Source organism: Fragaria vesca, linkage group LG4 (assembly GCF_000184155.1).
Source record: "Fragaria vesca subsp. vesca linkage group LG4, FraVesHawaii_1.0, whole genome shotgun sequence".
NCBI lineage: Eukaryota > Viridiplantae > Streptophyta > Magnoliopsida > Rosales > Rosaceae > Fragaria > Fragaria vesca.
The window spans coordinates 3,176,078-3,189,397 of NC_020494.1; the positions used below are offsets into that span (position 1 = coordinate 3,176,078).

Here is a 13,320-nt window from a genome sequence, read left to right on the forward strand (position 1 = left end):
GACCAAGCTTTTTCTGGTCATATGAGAGAAACTATAGTACTATACCAGCGAGGGTGACCTCAAAATGACATGGATTGGGTCTGATTATGATTACCATTTGACGGAATACCGATCGAAGATTATGATGGTAAATTTTATATCTTGGTAATCGAATTAAAATAAGAAAAACTGAAATAAAAAAAATATCGAAAGAAGTTGGTTTGATCTTCAGTAAAAACTGAATTTAGTCAATTTACCGAAATGTTAGCTATTTACATACACATATATATCATTTGGTAAATATCTATAGAAGACTCTAAGCCTCTAATACATAAAGAATCAAGTTTTGTGTTATACAAGCCCACAATTCATAATCTCATGATGAAATCCAATAAAGTAATCAATCTCCTTTAGCAGAGAGTACCATATTTCAAAAATGTAATGGAACTTATATATGAACAGTGAATTGCTAAAGAAGATGGATATACATATATTCATTGTGTGCAATCAAAAGTTTACATGCGTTTATTCTCATTGTTGTATATAATAAGGGAATACCGGTCATGGCTGCTGAGTGCTGATCAGCGCAGTGTCTGAGGAGTTGAACAATCAAAACCTCAGCACCACAGGTATAACTGCCTACAATATACATAATTGAGAGACATGACAGTTTGCAATGAAATGAAAGAGACATCATGAAAGACTTGCTTCAACCTTACTTAAGTAGAAGCTAATTCAATGTCGTATTTCGTCATGATGGGAGTACTACGAACAATGTTACATCCAGTTATTGCTTGAGAGGAATCCATGTCAAGGGCACTAGTGGTATATGCTGCCATGATAGGAGTGCCTGGCATCAAGTGCTGAAATGGGTTAATTGAAGGTCTAGGAATCTCAACTGCTCCTTCCAACATTTTCACCACAAGACTCATCGAAGGCCTCAACTCAGGCTGATACTGAACACACCAAATAGCTACCTTTACCATTCTCTCTGCTGCCTCTTTATCTTTATCCTCTATACCACATGCTACCATTAGCTCTCCTAGTTCACCAGCTTCAAACTTCTTCCATCCCCACCTTGGAAACCAGTCTTAGCTCTCTGGAAGATTAAGGTCATGATTCCTTCTTCTACCTATAATCTCGAATAGCAGCATTCCAAAGCTGTACACATCACATTTGTGGGTTATAAGAAACCCCAGCCAAAGTTCTGGTGCAGCATAACCAGGAGTTCCCCTCCCACCTGTCATTGAAATATGAGTATTGTCTCGGTTGCACAGCTTGGCCAAACCGAAATCAGCAACTTTAGGGAAGAAATTCACATCCAAAAGAATATTTTCAGGTTTTATATCATAATGGACTATTCGTTGCTGGCATTCTTCGTGCAAGTAAGCAATCCCTCTAGCCGTCCCAACCGCAATGTCATGAAGCTTTTCAAATCCTATAATCTTGTTTCCAAGAAATAGAATTTTATCAAGCGAACCATTAGACATGTACTCATAAACAAGTGCTCTAAACTGTCTCTCAAAGCAGAAACCATGAAGACGAACCAAGTTGAAATGATGAATCCTGCCAAGTGTACTAACTTCCGCCATGAATTGCTCATCAATTCTCTTGTCCAAGGTACCCCTCAGAACCTTCACTGCCACAAGCGTTCCATTACTAAATAGACCTTTATAAACTGAACCAAACCCTCCTGAACCCAACAAGTTGGTAAAGTTATCAGTTGCAATCCGAAGTTGTTGAGAAGTAAACCTGATGGGCTTCTCTCTTTCCATATCATTTAGAAAATTATCCATTGTGAGTGTTGGGAAGCTTGGATCATGAAAGCTTGGATCATCAGAGCTGCTACCTTTCTGACTACATTTCTTGCATACTACAACCAAGATAGTGATCTTCACAAAGACAACTACTGCAAAATGTAACAAAACGATGAAAACCGATTAGTCTTCTATACCTTGCACATAACGATTACCAAATAACTGTTAAATCAAAGCAGAAAGAGAATAAGACAGCGTACCTAACCCTACACCAATGTAAAGTCCTGCATCTGATCCACTACTTGTCTGTGTATCCGAGTAACTCGACATTGATAAAGGATTCAGTAATAGTATTCAACAAACTTGCAGATATACAAAGAATCTTAGAATTTAGAACAATAGATTAAACAGGATATAGATATAACATTTTAAAGAAGATAGAACAAGGCATGAGGATTATTAGAGAGCTGAGATGAAGAGTAGACTATATGTTCTTGACCACTGGAAGTCATGTTGATTAGTTTTTTCCTACCCAGGAATATTTATATTCTTCCCATGATGATTCTGCCAAGAGCGGCAAGCTGTAGTACAAACATACAAGTTAGACTATGGAAGCATAACAAAGAAAATAGATTAAATTTCCGGGAATCTTCCTGCAAAGTATAATGAATTCCTTGATAACTAATCATAAGTCAGACCAGAGAAATTCTACCATATAGTCACAAATTCTGTTTTGTTCCTTCTTTTATAGAATAGAAATGCTATAATATAGGAAAACCCTATGAAAGCCAAAGGAAAATGCCTGAGACTACATGTCATCCAGTGATTGGAACTCATATTCAATTAGGCAAGCCGAACCAATATATATCCAGAACTTTGAAGCTGACCAAGAAAGTTATGGTTATTCACAATATTGGATGTGACATGATCCCTCGGCGCGGATTAGTCTCTAGGTCTGGAAAGGCTTTGAGGATACCATCGTTGATACTCTCAACAAAAAAAAAAAAAAAAAAAAAAAAGTTAAAATGGTTATTCACAATATTGGATGTTAATCTAACACTGAAAATAAAACAATTCAACTTAATCTAACAGTTGTGCATAATACCTTAATATTATTAAGCAATTACTAACTAGGTGAACACTAGAGTAATTTGTAATTCCTAACAAGAACTTGAAGTGAAAGTTAGAGTAGAGCTGTAAAGTCTAGGTAAGTGTTTATGACTAGAATAATCTATACCGGAGCAAACCAACTATTCATAATATTGTTTGGCTTTTAACCTGTTAGTTCTAGAGCACTACTCATGAAAGTTAAATCAAATAGAAACAACGCGAGTTGAAATAGTGGAAGATTCAAAAACCCAAAAACAGATTACATGTAATTTACAAGCAGATGATGTAATGAAACGAAACGGAATATGCAGCTTAGTTACACAAATGTACCAACTCAATTAAGATGAAGAATTTGTTGCCCCAAACTAGAAACTGAATTAGGGAGGCCAGGATGAAGATGGAACTTGGAGTTCAGCTATTGAAGAAGAGGAATCAAAAAGGAGTAAAATTTAATAAAATCCCAGCTTTCACGTTATTTTTCCTATACTGCCCGATAGAGTGATATTACAATCCCAGCCTCCAAAGCAGCTCAACGGAATTCAGATTCAGATCACTTTGGAACAAACCATGAGCCTAACAATTCCTGTCTAATGAAGAAAAGGCAACTCAAATACGATTGGTGAAAGCTAGATTTATTGCTGCGGTGATTATATTTGTGCAGCTATGAGAAACAACAAGACAGTGTGCCAACAAAAAGAATGATAATCACTCGAAATCATAAGTAGCAAATAATGGCTTTAACAGAAAATACAAATATACCAACAAGCTGGAGGTACAAAATCAATACACTGGAATACATCAGCTAACAGCTTAAGGAGTGAAAAACCCAATGGCCGAAAACTAGAGATTTAGATGATATTACATGGCTTAGAAACTGTTAGACAACCAAACTTAGCCGTTGCAGTAGGCAGAGAATTGCATTAACCAGTCTCAGATGTTGGTTGTACTCTACAGATACTCAGCTGCATTTCTGCAACCCCATATATAGTATAAATATTGTATACGCGAAAGAAGAGTTCACGAGCTTTCTCTTGCAGTCAACTCTGCAAATTTACGTAAACTTCTAGTTAAAGATCTGAAAATTATATGCAATACAACATCAAATGGAAATCTGAAGAAGAAGAAAAAAAAAACACGTCAAGTTACCTGTCAAGAAAGCATGTTATACACTCTGCATCTTGCTAGATACCTCTTGTGCTTTAGCAGTGCCCTTTTCCTGCAACCAAGTACGATCAAGTCATTGGTTAGGTTTAACAGCAATGAAGATCAAGTTAGCTAAACGTTATCATGATGTTAAAAGTTGAGAAACATATATGCACTTTCCATGAAGTTGAGGGTCCCACATCAATCAAGCATTCGTTGTTTCAATAAAATTGGAAAGTCTGTGTGGGATCACCACCTAACTTTACAAAATAAATAACACATCTACCATACGGGGCTAGGGAAGAACCATTTCTTTCAGAAATTAGGTTGATGCAAATAAGTTCAGTGAAGCTTTCAATCAAGAAGTGTGATAAGGTTTTGACATCGAAAACAGGCCGTGAAAGTTTCTAGAAAAAAATAATCAAGGCAGGATTATATACAACTAGCAACAGAGGGCCACTTTCAAAATAGCATAAAATTTGCTATATTGAACTCAAGTTCACAAGGATAAGGAGCACATGCGAGATGGAGGATAAAAAAGCAGATGGCAGATACTTGTCTAACCAAATTCCAAAGTCTCTACTGCAACATTTTTCTTGGTTTTTTGAAAATAAACAGATTCTATTAAAAAGAAGATGAAATGTGGAAGGAGTATAGAAAACACAGTTGGAGCAAAATCTCAAAAGAAACATGATCCAAAGATCCCTCACAAAACTCCCAATAGAGGAACAAAAAGTCCTAAGCTGCTGCTGCTCTCCAATAATTTAAAATACGAGATTATACTGTATAAACACCTCAGAAACAAAAGCCCAAAGCACTGCCTAGAACCATACTTTCCCGTTGATCTTGAACCGGTAACCCTTCATCGATGTCAAAAATTTTACTTCTTTTTCATCCACAACAAAGACGCCACATCCCGACAACACTTTGGCTTTTTTTCCTTTCCGAAAACGAGGACAGTTAGGAGCAAACAGAGGAGAAAATCTGTGCTGTAGATTTCCCAAGTGACACCAGCCCCACACACGCGTGCGCACACAATCAAAACACCCCCCCCCCCCCTCCTCTCTCAAATCTTACTGTTTATGACAGGCAGGTAGTTTATAAGTCTTTGGCAAATATGGGAGGCCATCTTACATTGCAGAAAGATATGGTTTGCATTCTCTCCGTTCAGTTCGAATAAGACAGACCAGTGATGCCATAAGAAAACCAACGCATAAACACAAGTTCAAAACCTAAATGACCAGAAGTCATGAGGCTTTTCCTTGTATTGTCCGATGTCATGAGGCAGAATGGCCTATCTCAGTAGAACTTTAGATCTCATTTGATATAGCTATAAAACTTAAATACATACATCTACTATGTTTCAGACATGTTATTTTGAGGTTATCCTTATTTGAAAAGAAAAAAGATAGGCTGTTCTTGTACATGCCTTCAGATTCAGTATTAATTTTACATTATGGTATTTAAAGGATTTGTGAGGTACAGCAGCTTAGCACTACTATGGCATTTAGAAAGTCATTCATACACCAAAACACCAGTAAATTACATATGCTACTGTAAACTTGTAACAGGTCTAGACCCTGGGTATACAGTGTTCATCAAGTCTTATGTCTTTTAACATAATGGATAGAAATTGAACAAAACCATTCTTTGGCGGTTTGGCCACAGGTCAGGAAAATAGCCTTTAATAAAAAAAAAAAGGTGTATTTGACTGTGTGCAATAGGTTTAGGAAGACATTATGTTTGATCGTATGAGAGTGCGTAATGGAACAATATGTTTGATTGTATGAGACGTCTGAAAGCGCATAATGAAACATAAGAAATAGTAGAGCCAAATTGAATTCCTTATCTAGCATACACACACTTTGTGAAATCTAGATCTAAATAAACAACAAACAGCTGCTAAACATTCAAAAATAAAAAGTGAACTGAAAAGCAAGTAACTACAAAGAACAGAAGCAATCAACGGCTTACCAATCCCTTGCTCTCATAGTAATCATCAAGTGCCCACTGATATTTTGACTGGTTCAACCCAAACCAGCGCGCCAAGTGATCATCCAAACTCGAATGTGCTGCAAAACGAGCAAAAAACGCCGTCAATAGTAGCTCACTAGTCAATGAAATACCAATGAAACCATCCCCTAAAACAACAAAACTCAATATTTTACAGGATCTAAAGAAATTACAGAACGAAAATCCAGCTCCGAAGTCACTGAAATCATCACATATGTAACTGAACTCTGCATATTTTTTTTTTTTTTGTTAAACTTCCTTTCCAGACCAATCCCTTTGCATCTAACTTTCCCAAAACAAAGCTAAACAAAAAAGCAAGCAAGCAAAGGAAAAGCATGCAATACCATTCTGCACTTTAGTGACAGCATTCTTGAAGAAGCCAACAACAGAGCCATCGGCGGCGACCGGCTTCACAAACTGCTGAGGCGGCGGCTGCACCGGAGGCAGGACAACTTTCTTGGGTGAATCAAACACGGGCTGCTTTTGCTGTTGTTGGTCTTCTTCTTCTTCTTCTAGTGGCTTTGGAGTGGAGGGTGGTGTCATGAACACAGTGTAGGGCCCAATCTTGCCGATCTTAGGTGGGGGAGTGTTGTCTCGGTTGATGGCCATCTGGGTCTGTTCGGTTTGGAGCAGAAGACAGAGGAAAGTGGGTTGTGGGATCTCTGATGAGTTTCTGGGTCTGGACTCTGAAGAAGAAGAAGAACAAGGAAGTGGAGAGAGTGGAGTACAGATAGAAGAACAAGAAGTGAAGTACTGTGGACTGCACGCAATCCAATTGGTCAGATCTTTGTCTTTCTACTACTCTCTAGTCTCTACTCGTTTTGTGGGATTTTTATTTTTGGATTAAAATAGGAGGTTGCTATTTGCTTTGCTAGGAATGTGGTTCGTTGGGGAGGAGCTGTTATCTACAAATATTGTGACAAAAGTTTGGTATTTATATATGGATTAAATTTATTTTATCTTTTTAAGATTTAGGGTTAACTTTATTTTAGTATGTGTTCTTTTAATTTTGAAAATTTACTCTTTAAAGTTTTTAATTTTCATAAGTTAATTGCTGAAATTCTGTCTAATTTGGACGTTGATTATGACTTTATAACTCACTTTAAGAGCTAAAATAGTTATATAACAACAAAAATCGTCTTTTAAGACTGTTTTTCTAAGATTCCATGTTAACATTTAACTTCCAAATTGAACGAAATTTCAGCAATTAGACAAGATTTATGAAAATTGGAAACTTTAGGAGGTAAATTTTCAAAATTAAGAGCATGAGAACTGATGTTAACCTCAAACCTTATAGGGGTAAACTGAAATTAATCTTTTATACATTAAGCCAAAGTAAATTCTTAATATCGCCAGACCAAATAATATTTCCTAATTTTGTAGGTAATCAAGATTCTTAGATTTTCTTCATGTTGTTTGACAAAATTCTTAGGTGTCTTCTCAACTTCAACACTCGTGAGATGGGAATAGAGATAGCGATGAGAGATAAAATAAACAATATAATTCTTTATAATTATAGTGACATTGAAGAAATAATTTTAAAAAAAAATACAAAATCTGTAAAATCTATAATACGTTTGGTGTTAGAGCATAAAATATTTTAAAGATTTTGGTTTTACTTCTCTAACTCGTCGAAGATGCTCAAATGTGAATATTTTCTCTCAACCATGAAACCTAACTTTGGCTTGCATGTGAAATCACAGTCAAATTGAAAATTAGAACATAAGCCGCAACTTGGTCAATATAACAATGTAAGAACCGCATCTAGTACTTGGTAACAATTCAACCAGAATTTTCCGATCACAATATAAGAAACACAAAATACTCGAGAATTTTGTAAAGCATCAATTTTTGTTTTGTTGAGACGATGCTAGCACTTGTGCCGTTACTTGGTCGAGTGAGTAATTGCTGTGCCTTCACACCCTCGTCTCATATCAATCAAGATCAAGCTTAATGGTTTCTTTTTATAGAATTTGGATGGAGGCATCACTTTTGAAAGTGACTTCATCAACCTAAGCATAACTTAGTTATCAAGAGAAGATGTGATCGGATCTCTGTAAGCGTGATGTGACTTGAGTTCCAAATATGTTTATAATCACATTCTTGCGATATAAAATACTCTACTGAATTATATATTCTTATGGGATTCTATAACATCTCCATCATTTCCAACTTGCAAAAGTTTATGTTACAACTTATCTAGAATGATTGTAACTCGATAATAGAGTACTGCTACATGAAAGAAATAAGTAATGCAACCATAATTCTCCGTTTTTGCTTAGACAAACGTTTATAACTTTATAATATGCTCAACAAATGCAGATCGGACAAGAAACGGGTGACTGAGGTGAGTAACGCAAAAACATGTCCTCGTTAAAACAGCAAAAGCAAGGGTAGAGCCAGGATTACAAGGTTACGAGGGTCCAAATAAAAAAATTTGTTCGACAATAAGCTACCACTATCTAATGAGAGAATATAAATAAGAAACGGAGAAAAAAATTTTATTATGCTCGTTAAGGAATAGATCGACAATGAAAAATAAACAATTAATCATTTCAAGTTTGATCTATTAAATACAATATAACACAAAAGAAAAGAATTTGTTGATGATTTTCTAGTAAATATTGAAAGAAATATGCAATTTTTTTAANCTAGGGGGGTTCATTAAGGAATTTGAACAACAATTAAGCTAAAATGAAGGTGACTAATAGATGTTTAGCTTGGATTATTTAGGAATGCAAGGGGGGTCTGGACCTTGCCAAGCCTTAACTTGACTCCGCCCTTGAGCAAAAAGTGTTCTGTTTTTTTTTTTTTTAAAGAAATAATAATAATAATATTTGATATTTAATTTGACCCCCAAAAATACTGTCCTTAGGTTAGTTCTACCACAATCTTTATAATTAAAAAAAAAATAAGGTAAATTTGTTATAGCACCCATTTACTTTTGAACTAAATTCAGTTTACCCTTTTAAATTTTAGAACTAAAATCAGTCTGGTCTTTGATCATTTTTTAAAATTATATTGGTCATTGTACCCTCAAATGACATTAATCCAAAATTTGAATTTTAGTCCACTATATGACGGAGTTTGGTCCTTGAAAAGTGACATCGTTTTATTGTTAGAATGTTCATTTGCTTTTTTTATAAGTTAAAAAGTTCAAACATGGATCCCCATGTCAACTCCAAGTTAATCAGCAAATGACGTTATTTTTAGAATCATATTAAAATTTAAGACATAGTTGATGATGTTTTAAAGTACAAAGACTAACGTGATTAAAACAAAATGTCAAGAACCAAAATAATTTTAGCCCTAAAATTCAAGGGGTTAAACTGAATTTAATCCTTACTTTTCTAATATGCAAAAATCTGTCATCATCGGCATATTGTGGATTGTGGTTTGTGGTTTGCCCTCAACTAATATGGAGGAATAACCTCCCTTGGCTTCTATTCTTCCTCAAAACATAGTATCAGACAACAAAACAATGAAGTGAAGTAATCTTAGCCCAGAAAACTAAATCCAATTTACTCCATGCACGAGAACTATGGCTCCACGATGAACCTGAGATTATTTTCCAGACCATCACATAAAAGCAAACTAAACAAAAACCACAGCAAGATCGCTGATGTATCCTTACTAACCAGAAACCAAAGTACAAAGGTAGGCAAGACAGTCTAACCTTAGATGTTGACAACAATAAAAATCCAAACTACTGAACTTAAAACCTTGGTAAGACTCGCCTTAATCTAGTGGCATTGAACAGAAGAAGTTACCAACTCCTATAACGAAACTAGTCTGAAACATTGTTCCTGGAGAAACAAAAAGAAGGTAGGAATGACACAAGTACATAAATTACGAGTTGAATGACGATACAAATCCTAAAGGATGACAGATACACGCACTGTGTTTTCTTCTGAGAATTTAAGAGTATACTCGAAGACAACTGATTACAATATTCCAAGATCCAAAGACAACACAAGACTATCAAAGAAGCATAGATAGACCGCATAATCTAAGAAAACAAACTCTACGGAAACGCCCATAAAGCAGACCAAAAACTAACTTGGTTCCACAACCAAAAGATGCAAAACTTATCCCAATCAATCTTTAGCACTACAGAAACTATGATTCCACTACACGAATAGGAATAGAGCAGACGAAAAATTAACTCGATTCCACAACCAAAACACAAGTAAAACTTATCCGAATAAATCATTAACATCACAGGAACTGATAATGACTCCATGTCACTAACTAAGCGAGTGCATAAAACTGCTAAACGACAGGAAAAAAGCTAGTCAATTTTACAACCGTAATAGGATGTATACGGCTGTGTAAAGTGAAAATTGTAAACTCAGAAATCAAAGGGAGCATAACTGTAACAACTGTATCTGGCTGTGATAAGTGCAGACAGAGAATACGTAATCGAACGGAGACTAAACAGCATAGTGTAACAAATGTATCTCCGACTGTGTTAAAAGGAAACAAATGCATAATTGAAAAGAAACTAAAGGCAAAGATCAGGGCAGCAAACAAAAGAAGCCACATTCTTCAAGGCTGAAAACTTGTCAAGTCTCAAGAAACCATCTCAGTCAGAAAAAGGAACTTATTCTGGACGCAAAAACTACACCGCCACGTTCTACAGAGTTAGGGTGCTGGCTTCTTCAGTGCCTCACAATCTTTGCTTGTATATCTTTTAAGCTGGATAACATATTTTAAATGAGTAAAGGAGAGATGGAGAAATATTCATTACATATCTAACTAGCAATACGTTACTATTAACAGGCATCACCTTCATGTTTGGTTCAAATTACAGAACCTGAATTCAGATAACACAGGCATAATAATAAACTAAGCCTACATATATAAACCTACCTGTCCATTATATACACTACTAACCTGACAAGGAAGAATTATTCATTGTCTGTACTGAAGAGCAGTCTCACACAAACCTCACAAAAAACAAACATTGTTTTAGGGCCCTCTTGGAATTAACTGAAATGTCACCCCAAGCCAGAACAAATCCATATAAGAAACTTTCAGAACCAAAAGAAGCCCCGACTAATGGAATAGTTGTCAAGAGTGATTAGTGACTGAAACAGCAATTTCTGCCTGATTGATTCCTCAGAATGATTTGAAATGTTGCAGTTGAAGGTTTATGTGCCCTTTAGTTACACCATATCACCATATAGTCTCAATCAGCTTACAGAGTTTGCTAGTGAAAGCTCATGAAGCTCACTTAACATCCACTCTTCTCCAGTCTGACCACCAAGGACAATTGCCCTTGTCCCTCCAACAACACACGTGCTATGTCCCCAGGCAAATCTCGGGGGCCTCCCGGGTACATTTAATATTCTCCATGTAGGTTTCTCATCAGTTGGATCCAGAAGATAAAGTTGAGAGGCAGAGTGAAGACCAGCAACAGACCCACCAAAGATCAAGATCCTCCCACCTGGGAGGCTCACAGCGACATGATCAAGTCTAGGAGGAGGAGCCATTCCTCCTGGATTTCCAGAACCAGGCATTCCACCCCCAGTGACACACCTCCAGCACGGTTCATCCTCACTCAGGTCCATTGTAAATACATCACTCGAACGAAACCGAAGCGGCCCACTCTTGGCAAGGCCCCCAAACATCAAAATCTTCCTACCACCATATACAGACAGGGTGTGACCTAATCTGGAAGGGGGCTTCCATGCTACTGGTATCTCTCTCCAGATAGGTTTTTCCATCGAGAGATCAAGCAAAAATGTATCACTAAGAAGAACTCCGGAGTCTGCACAACCACCTGAAACTATCAGCTTGGTGCCATCAAGTGTGCATGAACTGTGCCATGATCTTGGAAGAGGAGGAGCCAACCCAGATATTTCACGCCACGTTGGAGGTTTTGCATCCAAATCCAGTACAAATACATCATTTAGCAAACCCTGTGTCCCACAGCCTCCAAATACCACCAAATGTGACCCATTCACACAAGAAAGTGTATGGCCCCAACGACCAGGAGGAGGGGAGCTTACTTGGACATGCTGCCACTCTGGGTTACTATCATTTAGATCCAATACGAAGGTATCATTCATTGGTTGCATATTAACACCTTCACCACCAAAAAGAACAACACGATTACCAACTGCACAAGCACTAAAGTTACACCGTGAGGGTTCCACAGCACCTCCGACAGTGACCTTTCTCCATGTCGCTGCTTCAAGAGTAGTTAGTTCACGTGCCAGCCTACCCCAACCTAGCCTCTTCGCACCAGGCACAGCCTGTAAGACCCGGGTTGTTTCACTACCCCATGCATTCTGGCAGACGACTCTCCAAAGGTCCTCATTCTTTGTAAGCTCATAGAGTCGCCTACATACTGAACCAACAGATGCAATGTCTCTTGGTGTCAACTTAGATAATATCTTGAGAGCAATAACCTCATCACTCAATTGCAATATCCCACAAACTCCACGACAAATATTTCGCTCCCCCAGAGGCAGTCCAGGACGAAAAGCGGAGAGACAAGCATGAAACCGATCAGAAGATTTTGCAGACTCCTTGATTGTGGTACCAGGCACTGGACCTAGATCAATATCTGCCTCCGTGAAGAACTGAATTCCAATGACGTGGCTTATCATATCATCATCCCCATATATAGGTGTCAGCCGCAACCTATTCATCATTGGAGATCCATCTTTTCTGAAGTTTAACAATTCTCCTTGGAATTCCATGCCTTCCTCCAGACATCTTTTTATTTCTGAAACTACTGCAGAATCCACAAGCGGATGCCTTCTTTTGGCAAATGGCCCTCTATATTGCAAAAATCGGCTGTGACAAATATACGTAACATCAGAATGAAATAAGATAAGGGCAGCAGATATACATTTTATTACGCTAGCATTCTATTCCAAAGAAAGAGCCACAATCAAAAATTGACTTGAAATATCTCCAGATATATATATATAGAACTTTTCTCAGGTGCGGACGTCCGCACTGTAAAACGGTGCGGACGTCTGTAGCAGAGACGGACTGTATATATATATATATACAGGCCTTCTCGGCTGCGGACGTCCGCACCAAAGTTTTTAGTGTGGATTTCCATTTTTGCACCACTTCCTGATCGAATTTCCTCAAACTTCTTTCTAGACATATCTAGATCATCTTGTGTAGATCATCTCTGCAAAATTTCAGCCAATTTGGTGATCGTTAAGGCCCTCAAACTTGCATTTTTCTGTTATATACCTGAACCGGACAGAATTCAATCCGTCAGATTTGTTTTTCGATTTTGAGGGCCTTAACGATCACCAAATTAGCTGAAATTTTGCAAAGATGATCTAGA

General features: G+C 37.2%; 2 protein-coding genes and 1 pseudogene across 3 annotated transcripts in view; all 3 read right to left on the reverse strand.

The window, feature by feature from the left end:
* Positions 1-542: 542 nt before the first annotated feature.
* On the reverse strand, positions 543-2,001 carry LOC101305929 (annotated as a pseudogene).
* Positions 2,002-3,464: 1,463 nt separating this feature from the next.
* Positions 3,465-6,852, reverse strand: LOC101306219. Its single transcript, XM_004296400.1, has 4 exons — positions 6,347-6,852; positions 5,964-6,061; positions 3,993-4,062; positions 3,465-3,889 (listed from the first exon to the last, which is right to left on the reverse strand). Exons 1-3 carry the CDS (start codon positions 6,609-6,611, stop codon positions 4,009-4,011), a joined length of 417 nt encoding a protein of 138 aa, XP_004296448.1. The 5' UTR covers positions 6,612-6,852; the 3' UTR covers positions 3,465-3,889; positions 3,993-4,008.
* Positions 6,853-10,391: 3,539 nt separating this feature from the next.
* LOC101306510 (adagio protein 1-like) overlaps positions 10,392-13,320 on the reverse strand; it is a 6,896-nt gene continuing 3,967 nt past the window's right edge. The window contains exons 1-2 of one of the 2 annotated variants that reach the window (XM_004296402.1): positions 10,899-12,866; positions 10,392-10,700 (exon numbers count right to left, since the gene is read on the reverse strand). In XM_004296402.1, coding sequence (XP_004296450.1) covers positions 11,198-12,712 — 1,515 coding nt within the window. In that variant the 5' untranslated portion in view covers positions 12,713-12,866 and the 3' untranslated portion in view covers positions 10,392-10,700; positions 10,899-11,197. Of the gene's footprint in view, positions 12,867-13,320 lie in introns of those variants that run through there. The other variant, XM_004296401.1, reaches the window with a different exon arrangement.

Bases quoted from the DNA above. Each gene is read 5' to 3' on its own strand.
- LOC101306219 (XM_004296400.1), bottom strand. From the start codon at position 6,611: ATGGCCATCAACCGAGACAACACTCCCCCACCTAAGATCGGCAAGATT. The intron at 6,062-6,346 runs GTATTGCATGCT...CTCGTTTTGCAG, and splicing joins TGTCACTAAAGTGCAGAATG to CACATTCGAGTTTGGATGAT. The intron at 4,063-5,963 runs GTAAGCCGTTGA...ACTTGGTTGCAG, and splicing joins ACTATGAGAGCAAGGGATTG to GAAAAGGGCACTGCTAAAGC.